Genomic DNA, 21637 nt, shown 5'->3' with positions numbered 1-21637 from the left:
GAGCTAGTTGCAGGTCAGACATAGATTGAACATGGCGAAGGGGGCAGTAGCCACATAGCAACTTGGGGTGAGGTAACACAAGCGTTCCTGAGGCTTGGAAGATCCAGCTGAGGGTATCACTGTGAAGACCTTGGTGGTCTACAATTCTGTCAGCATGTGAAGGTAGAGATTTGGATTGGGATAGGGGATGATTTCCTTTAGAAGGAAGGCCTGTTTGTCCTTTGATGATTCTCATTTGGCAAAAACTCAGTTTTGCAGAAACTTAGCTATCTGCCTTCCCCATGCAGTCCCTGAGGAACTAAGCCCTGGGCCAAATCCATGCCCGCTCTCAGTGCTGCTGGCAGTCCCCCTACGTTTCCCAGGTCATGCCATTCTCCTGCCCTCCAGACAACCATCTCACACCACCTCAAACCACCACACCTGTTCTCCTCAAACCTCCAGGCTCCCCATTGCCCTCTCCTCAGCAGATGACCTTGCTTCCTGCTTCCTAGCAGCCAGGGACTCTTAGTTTCTACTTAAACACACACACCACTTCCTGCCTTCACCTGTTCACGGAGGCGCGTCTTTCCCCTCTCCAGGGCTCATTCCTCTCGTGGAGCTTTGGATCCCATCTCCATTGGCCCTTTCTGTTATTTCTTTTCTCTCCCATAGTTTCAGTCTTTCCTTTTCATTGGAATTCAAGATAAAAAAAGAAAAGCTCAGTCTCATTTTTATTTCTTCCCTGAACTTTTCCTTGAAGTCTAACATGCAGATTATAAATAGAGCTACAGTGTGATGAATTTTCACAGCTGTGAGATGAGCACACCTGTGTGCACCAATGCCCAGATAAAGACAGCACATGACAACAATCCCTAGAAATTCCCTCGTACATCTTTCCAGTCATTAGCCCCTCTGTCTCCTCTGTTGCGTAACAGCATCAATTGATTTGCTTGTTTTTCAACTTTATGTAAGCAGAATCATTCAGTATGTGCTCTTCTACTTGGCTTCTTTCAAACGGAGTCATTAAATGTTGGTCTCCCATAGTAAGGTCCCAGAGCCCTCTTCCCTTTTCATCCTTTCTTGGTAGGCAGTGTTATTCCCTCCCCCTGTTTAAGTTACCATCTAAATGTTAATGGCTCACACATGTATACCTTATAAAGTCCTGATTTCTTTTCTCAGTGTCAGTTCCATCCATCCAGCTGCTGTCCTTGACATCCACTTTCGGATATCACGAGCATGTCTAAAATGGAAATCACAATCTTTGTCCTCAAACCTTGGTCTTTCTAGAGTTTTCTGTCTTACTGAATGGCTCCATCTCTATCCAGTTATTCAGGTAAAAGACCTAGGAGTCATCCTTGGCATTTCCTTGTACCTCACCCATTGTATTGAAACTGTCACCAAGTCTAATGGATTTTTCTCTCATCTCCACCATTGCTTTAGTCCAGATTTTGATCATTGTTTCCAACCCAAATGACTAAGATGATCCCCCACCGTGTTTACCCCCAGATGCTCTCGCTTTCTACCCATTCATTAATTTCTGTATTTTAGCTACAGTTTTCTATTTAAAGTGGAAATCTGATGTTACTACCAAATTTTAAGACAAAAGCTAACCACTGTGGAGGCTTCCACTGCTATGAACATAAAGATCATGATGCCTAGCTTCTCCCCTCTCGTCTGGCACTGAGCATCTCCAGCCCAGCTGGCCGTGTTCTGTCCCATGCTTGCCTCCTGCCCCTCACCATGGTCCTCCACGCGTGCCTTCCCCTCAGGTCGTGTATCTTCTCTTCACCCTGCAGAGGCCTCCTCTAGATCTGAGCTCAGCCATCAGTTCAAAGTGGTCTCCCCTGACCAGGTCAACCTCACTTCCAGCCCATTCCGAGGTGCTCAGAGCACTGTGCAGGGCTGCTTTGAAGCGTTTCATATAGATTTATTTGACATTTCCTTGTGGACACCTTTGATGAATGTTGTCTCCCCACTAGACTGTGGCTTGCACTCGAGGAGGGACTGGCTATGATTCTGCACTGCTGAAGGCACAGAGGCTGACATAGGTTAGACACTCAGTAAACATTTGGTGCTTGAATGACTGGGAGACAGAGAGATGTAGGAGTTTCAGAGATTCACAAATTCATAAATTCTCTGCAGTTTCTGCTGATCAAGGAACTTGCATTCAAGAGAGCAGGGAGAAGAGCACAACAAAGGAAGCATGTGCAAAAATGAGCACAATAATTCCAGGCAGTAAGTGGTAATGTTCTGTACAAAAATTAAGCAGAAAGAGGTGATCAGAAAGGTGTGAGGGCAGAGAGGTAAGTCAGCTGAAACTGACAAGCCCAGGAGCTGCTTTCTGGGCATATAGCACATGTGCTGAGGCCTGGGTGTTGAGTAGATGCCAGCTCCCTGAGGACCAGGAAGAAGCTGGGCAGGGGGCTTATGTGAAGGTACTGAGGGCACATGAGGCTGGCAAGCTTGAAGACTAGAAAGGAGATGAGGGAGGCTGGTGTGTGGTTTGCAGAGAGTGCGGGAGGTGAGGTTGGAAAGAGGAGGTGGCTGGGCCACCTCCAGCTTGTGAGCCAGCGAGAGGATGTGTGTTCTAAAGAGCAATGGAAGGATTAAGCAGGGCAGTGACGTTCTCTAACTTATGTTTTTAAAAGATGAGGGTGACTACTGGTAGAGGTCCAGTTGTGGAGGAGCAAGAATGAAAGCCAGAGAGACCCATGGTTGAGAGGCTGTTGAAATATTGCAGGCAGGAGGTGACCGTGGCCTGCACAGGATGGAGCTTGTAGTGGCCATGGAGAGATGTGAGGGCAGGGCTGGGTTATGTTGTGGAGAGGAGGTAGAGTGTGCAGTGATTTGCATTGGTGGTGCTGGAGGAAAGCAGAATTAAGGACAATGCATCTGGATGGATGTTGGTACGCTTGACACAGATGGGGAAGAGTGAGGAAGGAACAGTTTGAGGGGAAATTTGGTTTGGAAATGTGGTTGTAGTGCCTTTCAACAGAGGTCATGGAGCAGTCCAGGTCTGGAGATAAAACCGGGAGCCAACATCAAGAGAGTATTTTAGATCACATGACTGGTGAGATTACTTAGAGGGTATAGATTCAGAAAAGAAGTGGTCCCAAGCAGGAACCCTGAAGCACCCCAGGATTTAGAATTTGAACAGAAGAGAGGTCAGCAGTAAAAGAAACAAGGAGTGGCTAGTGAGGGGCAGGGACGGGCCAGCTAAGAAAGCAGGTGTTTCCAGCCCTGTCTTGGGGCCCTGTCCTGACGGAGGCAGGACATGTTGGGAAAGAAACATGTTTTCAGTGGCATGTTGGGAAAGAAACCTGCCTGCAGGGGCAGGGGACAGCATGAGGATAGCAGGGGTGGGGCTGTGAGATCCAAAACAATTTTAAGGAGGAAGATACAGAACATGTTTGTATGAGAATGGTCCTATAGCTGGGATGGAATTGACAGTGGCAACGAGAGGGAATAGTTATAGGATCCCATTTGGAGAAGGCCCAGGAAGTGTACTTATGGGCACAAGTGGAAGGGCTGGTCTTTCCCAGCAACAGGGCACCCCCTGTTGTAGTAGGAAGTGTGAATACAGGTGGCCTAGTGGATTTGCAGTGAGAAAATGAAGGGCTTGCCATCTAATTGCTTCTTTTTTTTTGAGACAGAGTCTCGCTCTGTCGCCCAGGCTGGAGTGCAGTGGCATGATCTCGGCTCATTGCAACCTCTGCCTCCCGGGTTCAAGCGATTCTCCTGCCTTAGCCTCTGGAATAGCTGGGATTACAGGCCCATGCCACCATACCCGGCTACTTTTTCTATTTTTAGTAGCAACGGGGTTTCACCATGTTGGTCAGGCTGGTCTCGAACACCTGACATCGTGATCCACCTGCCTTGGCCTCCCAAAGTGACGGGATTATAGGCGTGAGCCACTGTGCCCAGCCTGCTTCTGTTGTCTTAATCAGAAGCAGGCTCTTGGCAGGTTATCAGCCACGAGTGAGGGAGTCAGAGGGAAGATGGGAGATTTGAGGAGAAAGGGGAATGATGAAGTAGCAATTTAAAGTATTGGGAAAATGTGTGTACTGAAGACTTTTGGAAGAATTAAGGGCCACTCCAGTGCCCATTTGAAATGTATGGTCATGAGTTAAATAAACCTGGCATTATTCAGCCACTTGGGTGCCTGCATGGATAGGTGGAGAGTTGGGTTTGAGTAAGGTGCAGTGTCACTGAGAGTAGGTGGGGCCAGAGAGTTCTGCTGAGCGCAGAGAGAAGCTATGGACAACAGACAGGGAACAAAGGGTCAGGCCACTGGGTGCAAGTCTGCTGCATGAAGTTCCTTGAGCCAGTTAGCTGGAAGGGGAGGGAGCACCCAGTGTCCAAGAATGGGTTGCTCAACACAGATTTGGGAGGGAGCACAGTTTCTGGGGGTGATAGAGCTAGAGTGTGGCCATGGAAACAGTAATGATGACAGAAGAGAGAGGTGAACCTGGGTGGAGGGAGGGCATAAAGGACCCAAGTCAGCATGGAAGCCAGGAAGTAAAGACAAAGGACAAAGATTGAAAGAGGACTGGAGGTCCTGAGGGAGCAAAGAAAAGGTTCCATAGGATTGACATGCAGAAAGCTGGAATAGGATGTTTTGGTTAAAGGCTAGAGTTTCACTCAAGATGGACAGATTGCTTACAGACTTCTGAGTGAAAACTGTTGAGCCGTATAATGATATGGCTGGACTTGCATAGGTTAGTGTTGTCAGTGGAGGTGGAGGCAATGTTTATTTAGCTCTGTAATCTAGAACACCGTTGTATTCTTTCTGATGGCTTAAGGTCGTTCATACAGGGATTTTCTAAGCCAGGGGTCCCCAACCTCTGGGCCACGAATGGCTACGGGTCCATGGTCTGTTAGGAACCAAGGCCACACAGCATGAGGTGAGTGGTGGGCAAGCCAGTGAAGCTTCATCTATTTATAGCCACTCCCCATCGCTTGCATTACCTCCTGAGCTCCACCTCCTGTCAGATCAGCGGAGGCATTAGATTCTCATAGGAGCGTGAACCCTGTTGTAAACTGTGCATGCGAGGGATCTAGGTTGCCCGCTCCTTATGCGAATCTAGTGCCTGATGATCTGTTACTGTCTCCCAACACCTCCAGATGGGACCACCTAGTTGCAGGAAAACAAGCTCAGGCTCCCACTGATTCTACATGATGGTAAGTTGTATAATTATTTCATTATATATTACAACGTAATAACAACAGAAATAAAGTGCACAATTTAAGCGTAATGCACTTGATTCGTCCCAAAACCATCACACCTGCCCCCAGTCTGTGGAAAAATTGTCTTCCACGAAACTGGTCCCTGCTGCCAAAAAGGTTGGGGACCACTGTTCTAAGCAAAGGCTTACTGGCTTACATTTTATTATGGAAAATTTCAAATGAACTCAAAAGTAGAGAAAAAAACAAAACGTACTCCTATGGGCCTGTCACCACAGGGGTTGAACCCAGGTTCATAAACCGTGAGGTTTTTGTTTTTCTTATTTTGTCCACCCTCTCTACTTTTTTGTTCACACGAGAAGCCAGTTTATTACTTGAGTTGGGTTTTGTTGAATGACCACAAGTCACATACTGGGTGCTGGCAGTCTTACCTTAACATACAGTCAGCATTTTTGAAAACGATGTAAATATATAATACAGTTGTCTATCTTTTAGTTTCCAAAGTTTGTTACTTCACATTTTGATTGATAATTTATAAAATGTGTGTGTGTGTGTGTGTGTGTGTGTGTGTGAGAGAGAGAGAGAGAGAGAGAGAGAGAGACAGATAGTCCAGCATGTCTGTATTATCCTCATTATATAAAAAGAAAATAGATGCAAAGTAGTGTTAGGTGATATGTTGGCCTGAAGTTCCAAGATTAAGTGGGAATACATTTTAAAGTTCCGTCTTTCCTGTTCTCTTCTCTTGGTTGAACTTCATTCATACAGCATCTGCCCTCCGTCTCACATCTCCTGTCTTTCTAAAGACATCACTGGCCCATCCCCACAACAAGCTGTCTCCATGCCAGCCCCAAGTGCTCGCAAGACATTATCCTGTACCTCCCTGGCACTGGGCGCTGCACCAGTGTGCCCTTCTGCACACCTCTTTCTTTACCAGCCTGGCAGTGGGATGTTAGTTGCTGGGTGGCGCTATTCTCTTCCTCAGTTGGTGGTGACAGCTGGGTCCCTGTGCCTCTGTAGTTCTTGCATGGAAGTCATAGCCTCGAGCAGAGCAGCACAGATGAGGCACTTGGCCTTCTGCTCAGTAGTCGGCATCTGCTGGCTGAACACTGTGGACATAGTCTGATGTCAAGGCTGAATGGCTGCTAATTCCTTTAGGAGTGTAACTGGATTTTTCTCTCCTGCCCAATCAAGGTGATTAGTCTTTATTTCATATCCAGCCTGTGTTGAATATAATCCAGTTCAGAGTCCACTTTGTGGAACATCGGTTGTAGCTCACCAGCCTCTACCTCCACATAAATAGTTGGCGTTCCTCTGATGCTCTGATCACCCCATTAGGGCTGCTGTGGCCGACTCCTGCAGCCTCGGCCCTACATTGGAGTGGTAGTCTCCCTTACATGCAGCGGGTTTGCCTCTTCTGCCACTAGAGTGAGGAACTTTTGGTCTGAGCAGCCCTCAAGGGAAACCAACTTCATTCTCCCAGCCTGTTAGTCCTGTACCCCCATCTTCAGGTTCCCCTTTCTTATGCTGTGGCCCAGAGCATGTATTCTCTCAGGATATGGTTTCCTTGTATTTAAGACTTAGTTTTTGACTTTCTTGAATCTCAGCATCAGTTCTTTATAAGCTAGTTGCCCTCAGTTTTAATTGTACTGAGATATTAGTACTGATTCAGTATTCTGTGGTATCACAAACTACAGGGAGAGAGGAAAGGCTCCTTTTCATGGAAGGTGAGGATTTGAGGTAGATGGGCTAAATTTTAAGCTTTCATTTTCTTGGTTTTCAGCTGCACTGTCATTTTGCTGTTTGAGTTCTCCTCCAGTGTGGGTCGAGTGCACAGAATGCTGGGGGCATTCCTGAGCTCGCAGGTGCAGGCTCTTAGTTTGTCCTTGGCAGTGACAGGCTTCCTCCTCAGGTCAGAAAGAGGGGCTTGCAGTCACGTGGGATGTCCTCTTGAAACCCCCAGTAGGACGTTGATTATGAGACATAGGGGGAGTCTGGAGTGAGAGACAGTCTTGGGAACGTGGTGCATTCAGGATCTGTGACCTCTGTGGGGTTCCATAACCTGTATCTGCCTCTGGATTTATAGTCGCCTCTATCTGTGTGGAAGAGTTGGGCGGGGGCTGTGATAGGCGAGTCTGTACTGGAGATCCTTTCTGTGTGTTGGCCTTTCTGTTCTTTGGTTGGTCACATGGAAAATTTGCCAGAGTTTCTTTTATCTTTCTTTTTCCTACAAAATGCAGCTTACCCCTCTCATCCCCCCACTGTGCAGTGAGACTTACAGACAGGTCCAAGGACTTTATCTGGAAGGAATGGCAGTGCCTGATTCCTGAAGAACTCCAGTGGGAGGTCATGTCAGACTCCCCTGTCAGGGACCTTGGTGTTGAACTATGGCCCTTCTGAGCAGAGTTGGACTCTGCTGAAGCTAGGCTGGAGGAATGCTCTGTGGCAGCTTGATTCCTGGAGGGGGTGCTGGAAGACACCCCTGCTGGGGTTAGCTTGCGGGGGAAAGAGCAGAGCACAGTGCTGCTTCCTTTGTCCTCTGCTTGTCCCTGCCGCCACTGCCTTCTCCTGCTGTCCAGAGACCTCTTCCTGTGCGCATTCTCCTGTGCTCAGGATTGACTGGGGAAATGAGGGCTGTTTCGGGGATTATATTCATTTCAGTCACAGTTGCCCCTCTATGCGGTGGTCCTGGGATTAGTTTGCCATTGCCAGAAGAGCAGGAAAGGAATATCTTCTCAGCATTCACACATTTTTTTTAATCATGAAGATTTCAACCATACATAATATTTTACAATAGAATATTTTAGAGTAGAATATTTTAGTCATTTATCTCTCACCTGGATTCAATGGTTGCAATGATTTTTACCACATTTGCTTTGCCTGCTCTTTTTTACTTTCCCTTTTTTTTTTTTTTTTTGGTTTGCTGAAGCATTTTAAATCACACATATCAGATGACATGTCCCGTCATTCCTGTTCTTCACTGTGCATCTCTAAGGCTGTAGACATTGGTTTACATAGCTACAATGACATGATCACATAGTTAACAGCATACAGTGTAATCTCATACCCCTAATCACATTTCCTTGACTGTCCCCTTTTAGCAGCTGGTTTGCTTCAGATTCCGAAGAAGGTCCTCCGATTATATCTGATTGTTATGTCTCAAGTCTCTTTTCATTTAGAGCAACTCCTCCCTCCTTACCATCTTTTTTTTTTTTTTTTCCCATGTCCTTATTGCAAAAAAAAAAAGGGGGGGGGGCAGTTGTCCTGTAGAGTGGCTCACCTTTTGATATTTTGCTGCTTGTTTCCTAGTAGTTCCTCTGTCCCTGCAGTTCTTTCCATTAAAAATTAGCTCCAGAGGCTTGATTAGGTTTTGGTTCAGTCTTTTGGCAAGAATGTGTTCAGGGGGTGCTGGGTGCTTCCCATTGCACCACAGCAGGAGGCAGACGTGTCTGGTTGTTCCTCTTTGAGTCATGCTAAGATCGATCGATTCCTGGCTTCAGGTGGTGACAACCTGATTCTGGCAATGCCAAGTCCCGGATCAGCGTTCCAGCCCCTTTTTTCACCCATTGCTTATCATGGTCTGAATCAGGTGTTTGATGAGGAGTATGCACATATTAGCTGGTTGCTTCTTTGTCTTGAAAGAGAGTTCATACAGGAAATAGGATAGATGCTTCTCTCCTTTTAATTACCAATTTTCAGGGTAAGAAGTTGGGCCCCTAGTTAATTCCAATTTTGTTTCAGTGCCTTGGGTCTCTCCATCTCTCTAAAACAGAGTCTAGCCAAGGCCTTTCCATCTCTCTGCCTGCCTGTCTCTTTCTTCCCCATTCCCTACAGTCATTATGAGCTCCTGGGGTTTGTATATTTAATGTGTCTCACTCGATTGCCTTTCTTATTCCTTTTGATGCTCAGTTGCATAATTGGCTCTGTGTTCCTTTGGCACAGCCCTCCTGCTTTCTGGCATAACAAGATGTCCCAAGATCATTTTGTAAGTGCTACTCTGGCTTTGAACCCAGCCATTCCTCCAAGGACCCCTTGCCTCATGGTGGGGAGAGGATTTAAGGGAAGGGGCTCTAGGTGTGCTCATTGCTATCGCTTCTTATTGCTTCCAGGTCTTTTTGGTGATGGCTAAAAAGAAAAACAAAAAAGTGAATTCAAACTGATATCTCTAAGTCAAATTTTATATTACATAATTTTTTCTTAACTTTATACTTAAATCTAATTTTTCTTGAATCTTGGCTAACAACTTTAACATAAACTACTTATTTGTATTAACCTACTTTAAAAGACACCAGTAACAGTTAAATTGTTGAAAGAAGTGTGATTTCTTTGCAGCTTACTTGTCAAAAGAATATGTTCTAGGCATGTACAATCAGTATACTGTGCTCAAAAGGCATTTGTGGCTATGTCACCAACATGATAGGTTTATTCTCTTTATTTTATTTTAATATTCATTTAATTTTATTTTTTGACTATAGAAGCATGTTTCCAGAGTCAGAACTATATAACAGTATATTCAGAGAAGTCTTAACTGTATTCTCTCCCATAAGTAATCATTAAATTAAATTCTGGATTATCTTTCACCATGCTTATTTATTTTTTTATTTAAGATAGGGTCTTACTCTGTTGCTGAGGCTGGAGTACAGTGGCACAGTCTTGGCTCACTGTAGCCTTGAACTCCTAGGCGCAAGCCATCTTCCTGCCTCAGCCTCCTGAGTAGCTGCGACTACGGATGTGTGCCACCATGCCTGGCTAACTTTTTAATTTAACCTAATTTTTTTTGTAGAGACAGGGTCTCCCTATGTTGCCCAGGCTGGTCTCAAACTTCTGGCCTCAAGTGATCCTCCCACCTTGGCCTCCTGGCATGCTGGGATTACAGGCATGAGCCACTGTGCCAGGCCAGTGTTTATTTTATATATTACCTTCCTTTTTTGCAGAAAAGGTAGCATAGAACATATACTATTGTGTACCTTAGGTTTTTGGTTTTTTTTTTTTTTTTTTTTAACAGTGTAACCTGGGTTCACTCCGTGTCAGTGCGCAGTGCCGTCCTCATTCCTTTTTGCCTTGTGAGGAGGTGCCATACTTGATTCAGCTAGCTCCCTATCGATGGCCTTGGGTTGCTTGCAGTTTTGCTGCCAAATACTGCCTCAGTGAATAACCGGGTATATCAGTCATTTCCTATTTTTACCAATGTGTCTTTAGGATATATTCTAGAATTATTACTAGGACAAAGGATGGATGCAAACATAATTTTTGTAGATATATGACCATTTTTGCCAAAATTTTGGGTACCTAATTGAATTTTGTGATTATAACACTTTCACCTAGAAGCAGTCCAGTTTATTTTACGTTTTTAACATTACATCTCCTCAGACACCCATGCATGTTCTCTTTGTATGGAACATCTTAAAAGCGTTATTTTAAGAAGACCTATTGATTTCATTTAGTTAATTTTAAAGTATCACTGCATATAGAATAAAAGAAATGAAAAGATTGCTAAAACATAGTCCTAAACCTTAAAAGATTTCAGAGTGAATATTTTGAGATTTATTTTCTTCTTTTATCTCCTCCTTATTCTGTTTGTTGTGTATTTTGTCCTCTGGAGGCTATCAAAAGACTGGAAATAAGGCACTAAGAAATGTACCTTTATCTGCCCCACCAGAATGAAGCAGGACATGTGTGTGGGTGCCAGAGGGTGTCCTGAAGTACTCTATAGATTCTCAGAAAATATTCGTTGAACCCCTCTCATTGCCAGGTTGTAACAGAGAGCAACGCACACAGTTCCTCCTTCATGGCACTTACATCCTAGTACAGGAGACAGGTTAAAAACCAGGGAACAAATACGATAATTACAAGTCCTGTGGGCTTTAAAGGAATTAAAGGAGATGAAAACAGAGTCTAGCTGGGGCCTGTTTAGGTAGGGGAGGGCAGCTGACCCACAAAGCTCTGCACAAAGTAGGGGAGGGAGTGGTTTAAGTGCTGGGAACAGCATGTACAAAGGCCCCGAGGCAGGAAACGCTTGGGGTGTTTGAGAGCTGAAAAAGAAAGCCAGAGGCAGGAAGCATGGAGTGAAGTGGGGAGAGGGGCAGGTCAGGTGTTTGAGTTAAGGATTGGGATTTTATTTTAAGTACATCAGGAAATCATTGAAGACAAGTAGGAGAATGACATTTGATACCAACACATCATGTACTTATTCTTTCTGTAGATTAGAAGGCAAGTCACATATGATGTTTTATCTCCAAAAGCAGCAATGTTGTACCTTCTGAAGTTCAAAGTGGAGATCATTTTCATTGTTGTTCCTTTGTACAGGACAGCTGGTTTTCATACTCACATGTAGGTCTTTTGAGGATTTCTTTTCTCTTTCAATAACGTTCCCCTTGATGTTGCTCAGATAATTACAATGAGTGGTTGTAACTGGATTATTTACTTGAGCTGTAAACAGGAGCATGATATCTACAAATTCTCTCCTTCAGACCTGCAAATCCAAGAGACACATCTCTGGAAGATAAGCGAGCTTCTTCCTCAAGACCAAAAAAGGTTTGTGTTACTGCTGTCACATTTATATAAAATTAATTTTGGAATCAATAGCAGTTTTCCGGATAGAAGCATTTTCAATTTATTTATTTACGTTTCTATTACAGGAGATGGCATGATACCCATGTAGGGAATTCCCCAAAGCAAGGCTTGCCATACCTGGACCCTGAGGAGCCTGCTTGCTGGAGAGGCTTTCGTGTCTGATGTGCAGGAGGCAGAATGCCAAACTGACTCTTCAAGGGGCGACTGCAGGGGCTCGAGACCAGCCAGCAGTATCTCATCCTTCGATACAGGGGATATACTGTACAGTCCTCTTTCTAGAAGTGAGAAGTACAACATTACTCTACAAGAGGAAGATTCTAGGGGCTCAAAAACAAAAAGGTTTGCACCTTGAGAGCCCTTTGGAATGTTGACAACTCAGGATCTAAAACAAAGTTCTATGTTAATGAGTTACAGAATACACGTGGAAGTCAATGTCACTTTATAATCAATAATAATACTGAGTGAGGAACACTATGCAGGAAGAAACCTTCCATAGAAAGACAGGCAGGGAAAAGCTTAGGCTGATCTTAAACTTACCTAATATAGCAAGCCTGAGATAGACTGCCAAAATGGCCAAATAAGAGACTCTATGAAATAACAGTCTTGTAACTGTAGTAATTGTAAGGAAATTTTCTCCTCCAAATCACGATACCAAATAGGAAAAATGATCTACAAGTGCCCCATGTGTAGGGAATTTTTCTCTGAGAGAGCAGATCTTTTTATGCATCAGAAAATTCACACAGCTGAGAAGCCCCATAAATGTGACAAGTGTGATAAGGGTTTCTTTCATATATCAGAACTTCATATTCATTGGAGAGACCATACAGGAGAGAAGGTCTATAAATGTGATGATTGTGGTAAGGATTTTAGCACTACAACAAAACTTAATAGACATAAGAAAATCCACACAGTGGAGAAGCCCTATAAATGTTATGAGTGTGGCAAAGCCTTCAATTGGAGCTCCCATCTTCAAATTCATATGAGAGTTCATACAGGTGAGAAACCTTATGTCTGTAGTGAGTGTGGAAGGGGCTTTAGTAATAGTTCAAACCTTTGCATGCATCAGAGAGTCCACACCGGAGAGAAGCCCTTTAAATGTGAAGAGTGTGGGAAGGCCTTCAGGCACACCTCCAGCCTCTGCATGCATCAAAGAGTCCACACAGGAGAGAAACCCTATAAATGTTATGAGTGTGGGAAGGCCTTCAGTCAGAGTTCGAGCCTCTGCATCCACCAGAGAGTCCACACTGGAGAGAAACCCTATAGATGTTGTGGATGTGGGAAGGCCTTCAGTCAGAGTTCGAGCCTGTGCATCCACCAGAGAGTTCACACAGGAGAGAAACCTTTTAAATGTGATGAGTGTGGAAAGGCCTTCAGTCAGAGTACGAGCCTCTGCATCCACCAGAGAGTCCACACAAAGGAGAGAAACCATCTCAAAATATCAGTTATATAAAATGTTTTGCTAAGAGTTTAAAATCTTAAAACCCGTAAGTGCCACTAGGAAGGAAACCCTGTATATACCTACATTGACCCAAGAAATATTTACAGCAATCCCTAGCAGAACATTGTTTCTGAGGAGGCGCATGTGAGATTGATTTGTTGGTTCATGCCAAGTATGTTCCACAGCTTGACTTTGAATGTGGATCTCTGAGCGTCCGCCCAGCAGGATGGCTCTCGGGTCCCAGTCACAGATGTCGCTTCCTGGGATTCCAGCACGATGCCTCCATAGTTGAAAGACTACACAAAAAGCCACAATCATTGCCTGACCTCCTGAGTCACCTTCTATCTATGCTTTGCTTAAAAGCTATCCCAGATACTCCCCCTTGAGGAGTTCATGCCCTTCCTTCCTCTTGATTCGAGCATACTGGCATTGCATTGGAAAACGGACAGCTCCCACTAAGATCACGTTCTGGTATTTCTGAGGTTACTTGATTTAGCCCCTACATATCTTTCCATATATCCTATTATTTCTGAACCCACTCTACCTATATGTCCTCAAAATCCCCATAAATATCCATCCCTTCCTAGATGGCATTAACTTTCATTTTAGATTTTAGGTGACTCAATACCCATTCACTTAGCCTGTCAGAAGAGTCATTGGCAGACATATATGTCCTTGAACCTTTTTTATTTGTGTGGATTCTGCTCATCACTGTCTCTGTTAGTCAGACTTATTTTCTAGTGGCTGCATCACATATTTTTCACTTGAATTTTTTTGGAAATAGCTGAATGTAAATAGCAGGGAGGAAGAAGCAAGCAAAGTGAGAGCTTTTCTTCATCCAGAATTGCCCTCTGGGCTCCTTTGGTAACAGATGGAGCTCCTTCCTAGCTAGGGAGACCGTACGAGAAGTGGATGGTAGGAGGAGTCACTAATGTTTCATCTCTATTTCTGTAATCTTGGGCAATAATGCATAGGAGTTCTCGATACCCCTTTATTGATTAGTGTGTATAAGTTCTTTTTTAGGCATGAACGTCTTTATTAATCCATCATTCTTTTCTTCAACAAATATGTATTGAACACCTCCTATATGCCAGGCACTGTGCTAGGTGCTGGGAATACCACTGATGAGACAGACAAGGTCCCTACTCTTGTGGAGTTTACTTCTGGTGGAGGAGACAGATGATAAGTAAACAAATAAATAATGTAGTTTGAGATAGTGATTAAGTGCTATGAAGAAAATAAACTAGGGTGATGATTTAGTGGTGGGGTGGGGTGGGGGTGGGGTGACATTAGCTAGCGGTCAGGGAGGCCTTTCCGCGGTGGGGCGTTGAGCTCAGGCCGGAGGAGAAGCAGCAGTCGCTGGCAGAGCGCACAGGCTGCTGTGGGGGATGAGCCGGTGCGTTTAAGGAACAGGCCAGCACTGGCATTCGCGAGCGGTGGGGAGGGGGAGAGATGATGAGGTGCTCAGTATCCTGACTTTCATAGGCCTTTTTTTGTTTGTTTTAATTTTTGCTAGATTGATATTAAAAACTCATGTGGAGGAACTCAAGGAATGTTTAGAAGACCAAAAGTCCCCAATGACAGGAACAAAAAGCAACAAATTTTTAACTTTGTTTCTCTTCTCATTCCTGTTTTCATTGATTTCCCACATGTAGTCCTTTTGCTCAGGAAGTCTTTGGGGAAATTAAGGATCTTTGAAGCTCTGAAATAGGTGATCAGGTTAGTGGTGTCTGTCAACTGTCTAAGAGGTTGGAAAGTGAACTACTCAAAATAGTCACGAAAATACTGAAAGTTTGATTTTTCTCTCCATATTTGAATTAATTTTTTCTGTTTGACTGGAAGGGGTTTTTGTATAACTAAAACCTCAGTGCATAAAGGAGATTTAAAAGGAGCACATGATTTAGTGGGTGGGCCACGAAACTAGAGATGGGATTTGGGGGTAAATTTGTCAGTATCTGGATTTTAATCCAGACATCTCTGCTAACAAGCCTTTGGTAAGTCACTTCACATACTTTTCCTCCTTTTTACAAAGAGAGGGCTGGCTTAGTTATTTGCTAAAGCCCCTTCCAGGCCTGAATTCCACAAGTACGATTTACTGTAGTGTCTTATCACTCCTTCATGTCACGATAGTGTGGAGCATTAGAGAAAAGCCTAGACTTTTAGTTGATAGAGAGCCAGTTGAAATATCATTGATAGAATTTTAGTTTTAGGAAAAATTGGTTTGATTTCTAGCTTTATTACTATTAGGTATGTGAGCTTGGGCAAATTGCTTAATCTTTGAGTCTAGTTTTCTCTCAAAATGAGAACATTAGGCTAAATGATTTCCGAGTTTCCAGCTAGTCCTAGAGTTCTATATTTCTACATAGTTGAATTATTTTATCATGCTGTTGCTGGGGAATATGACTAACCCTTTTGAAGCTACTAATTTTGTGTCGAGCTTTAAAGTCCATAATTGTTATCTTCAGAAAATATTATTTGACCTACAGTATGTCCAAATCAATTTAATAAAATCGCTTTATAACAGGGTTCTGTGCTTGACATGTAGTTGTGTGAATTCAGTGGTCGTGTGTGGGGTATGGGTATGGGTATGGGTGTGTGGTGGGGAATTGGCTTGCACATTAAGCCCAGGGTGACCATGTAATTTATTGTCCAAACTAAGTACTTGAGAGCTAAGGGAGCGGGTGCTGTTGATACTCACATCTGGACAACAAGCCTAGAATGGGCCTTTCTCAGGTACGCCAAGGTGTGAGGACACCCTGGTCAGAGGTCACAGCCACGCAGGTAATAAATGACTCAGGTCAGGAATAATCCAACTGGAGAGAGCACAGTCCACTGAGAGGATTTCCTCAGCTTGGCTACGGCTCTGTGTTCACGGCGGAATACAGGCGCACAGCGCTTCTAAGGAAACACCAACCTCGATTTTCATACACAATTTAATCTTAAAATGTTGGCAACTAACTCCTTTTCCTTGGGTGACCCATTTTGGTGCTTTCTGTGATTTTCCTGGTGCCCCTAGGCAGTTCCTCCAAGCCCTGCTCTGGCCCCTGCTGACTGCAGCCCATGCCCAGGAAGGCATGAAGTGCTGTCAGCTGAAGCGGAGGGGGCGCAAGTTCTGTGCGGCAGTCAGCAGTCTGACTGGCTGTGGCATCTACTAGCTTTGAGAGACAAGTCTGCATTGCGGTTCCATCACTGGGGTGGGAGCAACCCAAACTAGACCTTCTGATGGGGGTTGGGGGTGGGAGCAGGGGTAGGTCATCTGTGATGGAGTCACTCTTGGTGCCTGCTAGGATTTAGGGTGTGAGCCAACATAAGTCCAGAATGACTGCACGGTTTCTAACTTGGAAACCTGAATAAACGGCAGATTGCCTCTCTCAGATAGAAAGAACTCTTTGCATCAGAGCCCAACATTTCAGATAGTCTACTACATGAGAACGTGGACTTGGTTCATCAGGCCATCTCAGAAATTGAAGAGGGATTTGTGTTGTGTGAGCGTGGACATGATGCCTTCCAAGGGACCTTCCAGCTCTTAGCTCTGTTCTTAAGATTTTTGAATTATTTATCAGTCTTTATAGAATGTACTGATATTCTCAGAAATTTGAAAAACTAGGTGAATGGAAAGCAAATATCAGAAGCAGATGGAAAACATACTCAGTGGTACTAGGAAAAGATGAGAAAGGTGGATACTACTACAGGCAAGAGCCATATATAAATAACAAAGCTGAGTAAAGATCTATAGATTAGAGAGGAAAAGAGGAAAAATGAAGATGATACAGCACTTGCTCTGACCATATTCATTTTCTTAATTTTTCTAAACCTCAAGTTTCTCATCTCTAAAATGGTTTTGAAAATACCTAATTCATGGAAACATTGGGAGACGTAAATAAACATGTAAAGTGCCTAGCATTTAGTGATATAACGAATTCCTATTCCCAGTTGCCTATTAAGGAAGAAAGGTCATGTTACTTGGAATCCTTTTTGTTTTGCTGAGCACTGTGGTGGGTTTGGGCATCTAACACTGGGGTAGGACCTGGAGAGGGCTGAATTGCTCCACACCATAAGAGAGAGAACTTGAATCTCCCAGGGTAGTTGGAGGTAAGAAAACAAAGGGTAGACTTGGAGTGGGAGTGGGAGAGGGTACCAGGGAACTAGTGGAGTAGGATGGTCTGGAGTTCTGAGCTCTTATGTAGGAAAACTTCGTGACCACAAGTCTTTCCCTAAGGTTAGGGGTGTTTGGCATGGTAGATTTCATATGGAAACTGGTGGAAGGGCTGAGTGCTGTATCCAGGGTGAAATGAGGCAACACATAAGTACCACACATAAATGTAGGATCCAGAAGAGGGTGCCCCTGAGAACAAGCGCCAAGGAATATGCAGAATATGCAGAAATCTTCAGGGTAGCTAAAAGATTCTACAAGCCATGGAATTAATGGAGTTTTGAGTCAAGTTTACCCAAACCCCTAAGGGGCAGGGAGGCCTGGGATATCTTTATTTCCACTCTCAATGTACATGAAGTAGAATAACTATAACCATAAGTAAGTTGAAACTTAAGAATTACTTTTTTACCATTCTCATTTAACGTATTACAAAATACCTGAACAAATCCAGAGATCCCAAGGCCGTGTGTTTGTTTATGCCAGTAAGAACTTGGCATAAATATCAGTGGAAAATGACACACCAAAGCGATTTTATTGTTCAGATTTAGGCATATGTAAATAAACTACATTTCTAGAGTAAAGTAGCACATATAGATGTTGTGTATTTTTAGGTGGATGTATGCATTTTATAGACTCTCAACCTTCCTAAATGCTGCATCTAAATATGGCTTCACTGAGAGACCAACTTTCCCTCCCCTTCTTAATTCTTTGCTGGCCCTGATCCAGGTCTTCTCTGCATCATGAATTATGGTGGGGGTGTTTTGTTTACAGAATTTTAAAACCTAGGACCTGCAGACGGCTTTTGGGGCGGTCTAGAACCTTCTTAAGTTATGTGCAGAATTTTGTGTACGTGTAGGTGTATGCATTTTTCTAGGAAAGGAGGCTTATGTTTGTGACTTTTAAGAGATAAAGAACACTGGCTGGCATATGGTTACTCGTGCGGGGATCTTAGGAGGCAAAAGTGGTGCCTAAGAGTTCCAGTCAGTGGAATGGATAGGAAACGATGGGTATAATAAACGGAGGGAAAAAGAACACAGCACTGTGTTGTGAAGAAAGAGGGAAAAGGACGTTGGCATAAAATAGAAGGATACGTGTGAGTGTGTCGTTACGCTGGGCCCAGTGGGTAGGCTGTGTGGCAGTTTCAGTGTCATATGCTTAAGAGAACAGTTCTGCGAACAGTGTATTAAAAGAGTATAGGTGAGGGCAGCTGGGTATTCAGAGGGGACTGGCTGGACATGGAAGGAATTGACTATCTGAATGGAAAACACTAGATCTCAACTGAGTCTGTCTTGGTTACAGAGGAGGCAGTTCTCGATGTAAAATGGGTGAGGGCCCCAGTACTGCTGTGGGTTGTATTTAGGTTCTCAAACCTATTCATATTGCTCGGTGCTGTGTTCTCTCATGTCTAATTTCTATGTCCTACCTCACTTGCCTGGCATCTCCGACTGTTTAAGTTAGTCCTCTTTAGTCTTCATCCTGTCTGTCCCCAAAATGTCTTCTTTTTTTTTCACCCCTGGTATTCTTCAATCCCTGTGCACCCCCCGCTTCCCTTTCTGAGATAAGGTCAAGACCCACAGGGACTTAGTCTCAAGGGTAAGTCCTGTTTCTACAGTCTGTGGAGGATGACGGGAGAGTGTGGTAGAGCAGCAAGCCCTACTTCCTGGAGCTGTTGTCACGTTGTTATAGTTGAAACAGGCAGTATCTGGAAAGAACTGAATCCTCTGTGTTTTGCTTGCCTCACTTGATCCAGTAAACATCAGGAGAAGAAATAAAAAAACAGGAAAGGATAAGATGGTGGGAGTAAGTTGAAGCATATTGTTAATCATAGTAAATGTGAACTGGTTAAATTCTGCTACTTACAGACATTTTCAAGTTGATTTGTGAATGTCATCACAAACGTGTATATGATGGTTATGGGAGCCCACCTAAAATAAAGGGGTGACCCAAAAGGCTGAGAGTGAAGGGGTGGAAAAAGATCAGGAAATACTAAAAGAAAGCAACTGGTGGTAGTATTGTCAGTTTATGAAACGAATAATTTGTCAAGATAAATAGATAAATACTTTCATTGGCTCACAACATAGCTTTGAAAGATAGAACATGGTAAGAAATTAAGTAATTCCCAGTCACAACAAGATATGTTAACCCTCATCCATCAGAATTTGAAAATCAACTAGACAAAGAAGGATCTGGCTATTTAGCACTATTACCAAACTTGATGTGTCCACTGTGTGTGAACTTTGTGCAGCAGATCCTCTTGGAATGGTCATGGAAATTAACCATGCTTTGTGCCAGAAAGAAAATCTCACCAGATTCCAAAATGTAGAAATCCCACAGGTCATATTCTCCGACTATAATGTAATAAAAATTTAAGTCACTGAGAAAGAGCCAAAAGTCCTGTCCGTTTCATCCCAGGTTACAAATAAAGAGGAAATCAAGTGTAGTGGAGATGAGTGGCAGAGATGGCACTGTGGGGCACATCTTGTGGATGGGTCTGAAATGAAAAACTTTCATAGCCTTCAATTCATTTATGAGATAAGGAATGTGAAACTAAGCAGTCAAACAAGCTGGAAAAAATACTGCAGGATTTTAAAATTTTACCAAATGACTTTTGAGCCTTCATCAAGATCATCATATGCTCCTGTTCCTTTCACTTGTTAATGTACTGAGTCATTTTGAAATACTAGGATAACACCTTTTATGGTCATTTGGTGGATTTTTGAAAATTTGCGCGTGTGTAACCTTCAGAGAGATTCCTTAGTTATGAATTCATTTAATCAGCGATTTAAAAGCTTTCTATCCTCCTTATTCTGGAATAAATTAAATAGCACAGATTAATATCTGTGCCCCTGGACTATGTGGGCGGTATTCATAAAAGAAAAAATAATAAAATCTGTGTCCCACTTCACTTGCCTGGAGTACAAACTAAGGTAACATCTCATATTATTGTTTAAATCAACCATCTGATCCTTGAAAGTGATAGAACTCATCCAAAATGACTCAGATCTGTGAGGGTGCAGCTTAGAAGCTTTGACAGTATTTTTTTTTTTTTTTTTTTTTTTTGAGACGGAGTCTTGCTCTGTAGCCCGGGCTGGAGTGCAGTGGCCGGATCTCAGCTCACTGCAAGCTCCGCCTCCCGGGTTTACGCCATTCTCCTGCCTCAGCCTCCCGAGTAGCTGGGACTACAGGCGTCCGTCACCTCGCCCGGCTAGTTTTTTGTATTTTGTAGTAGAGACGGGGTTTCACCGTGTTAGCCAGGATGGTCTCGATCTCCTGACCTCGTGATCCGCCCGTCTCGGCCTCCCAAAGTGCTGGGATTACAGGCTTGAGCCACCGCGCCCGGCCGACAGTATTTTTACTCTTTTCAAAACTAATAGTTCAATTTAGATCTTCCCCCCCCCCTTTTTTTTGATAATTTATAGTTATCTAGGAAAAAACCTACCTTTTTTGGGGACCTTCAGATCTATTTTAGAGATGTATATAACTCTAAATTCTTAAATCTCATTGGCATTTTGATAAAATCTTTTTTTACACCTCCCATCGTATGTTTATATTTTCCATTTTTTTCTTTATTGAACTTGCCACCCTCTTTAGTTCCACTCTCCCAAAGAACCAGACATTGGCTTTGTTGATCACTTCTGCTGGGGTATTTTCCTGTCTTATTTATTACTTTCTTTTATTATCACTAATCATATCCTCTTCCCTTCCTTAATTTAGCTTGTTATCCTTTTTCTAAAACTTTTAGTTGCTAGAATCCCATGAATTAATTCCAGTAGGCTTTATTTTCAATTATCTAGTTCAGGGGTCAGCAAACTATGGCCCAAGAGCCAAATCTAGCTCATCTCCTGTTTTTGTACAGCCCCCAAGCTAAAAATGTGTGTGTTTCTAAATGGTTTTTAACACATTGATATTTTCCGAATACGAAAACTTAATGAAATCCACGTTGTGTCCATAAATAAAGTTTTATGGGAATACAACCACGTTGATCCATTCCTGGCTTGTCTGCGGCTGCTTTGATGCTGCAACAGCAGAGTAGCAGAGTTGCAACAGAGATTGAATGGCCCCCAAAGCCTAAAATATTCTTTCTCTGACTTTTCACCAAAAAAATTTCCCCATCTCTGGTCTAAGTCACTTGTGCCAACCGCCTGGAAGTTTCCAGAGAAGGAAAGGAGGGAGGCTGGTGCTTCTAGACAAAGTGCAAAGAAGGGTTTACTGAGATTGGGAAGAGAGGTAGGCTCCATGAATGCTGGGGACTGAGCCCCTTATATGAGATACTTCAGAAGTGGGAGAGCCAGGATGGGTCCTGGCTGCTGAGG

At 43.5% G+C, this 21637-nt stretch overlaps 2 protein-coding genes across 5 annotated transcripts in view; both read left to right on the top strand.

Annotated features, from left to right (window-relative positions):
* Positions 1-15696, top strand: part of LOC105493854 (zinc finger protein 664) — a 38664-nt gene extending 22968 nt beyond the window's left edge. For 2 of the 3 annotated variants that reach the window (XM_071070848.1, XM_071070847.1), the window contains exons 2-3: positions 11631-11694; positions 11799-15696. In XM_071070848.1, the coding sequence (XP_070926949.1) occupies positions 12398-13183 (786 nt within the window). In that variant the 5' untranslated portion in view covers positions 11631-11694; positions 11799-12397 and the 3' untranslated portion in view covers positions 13184-15696. Of the gene's footprint in view, positions 1-5103; positions 5161-11630; positions 11695-11798 lie in introns of all 3 variants that reach the window. The other variant, XM_071070846.1, reaches the window with a different exon arrangement.
* The window catches only part of LOC105493811 (refilin A), a 347171-nt gene that overhangs the window by 22968 nt on the left and 302566 nt on the right, over positions 1-21637 (top strand). The gene's annotated exons all lie outside the window — the stretch shown is intronic.

Source organism: Macaca nemestrina, chromosome 10 (assembly GCF_043159975.1).
Source record: "Macaca nemestrina isolate mMacNem1 chromosome 10, mMacNem.hap1, whole genome shotgun sequence".
Taxonomy (NCBI): domain Eukaryota; kingdom Metazoa; phylum Chordata; class Mammalia; order Primates; family Cercopithecidae; genus Macaca; species Macaca nemestrina.
Note: the sequence above shows the minus strand (reverse complement) of the source record. Positions and strands in the feature narration are given on the sequence as shown.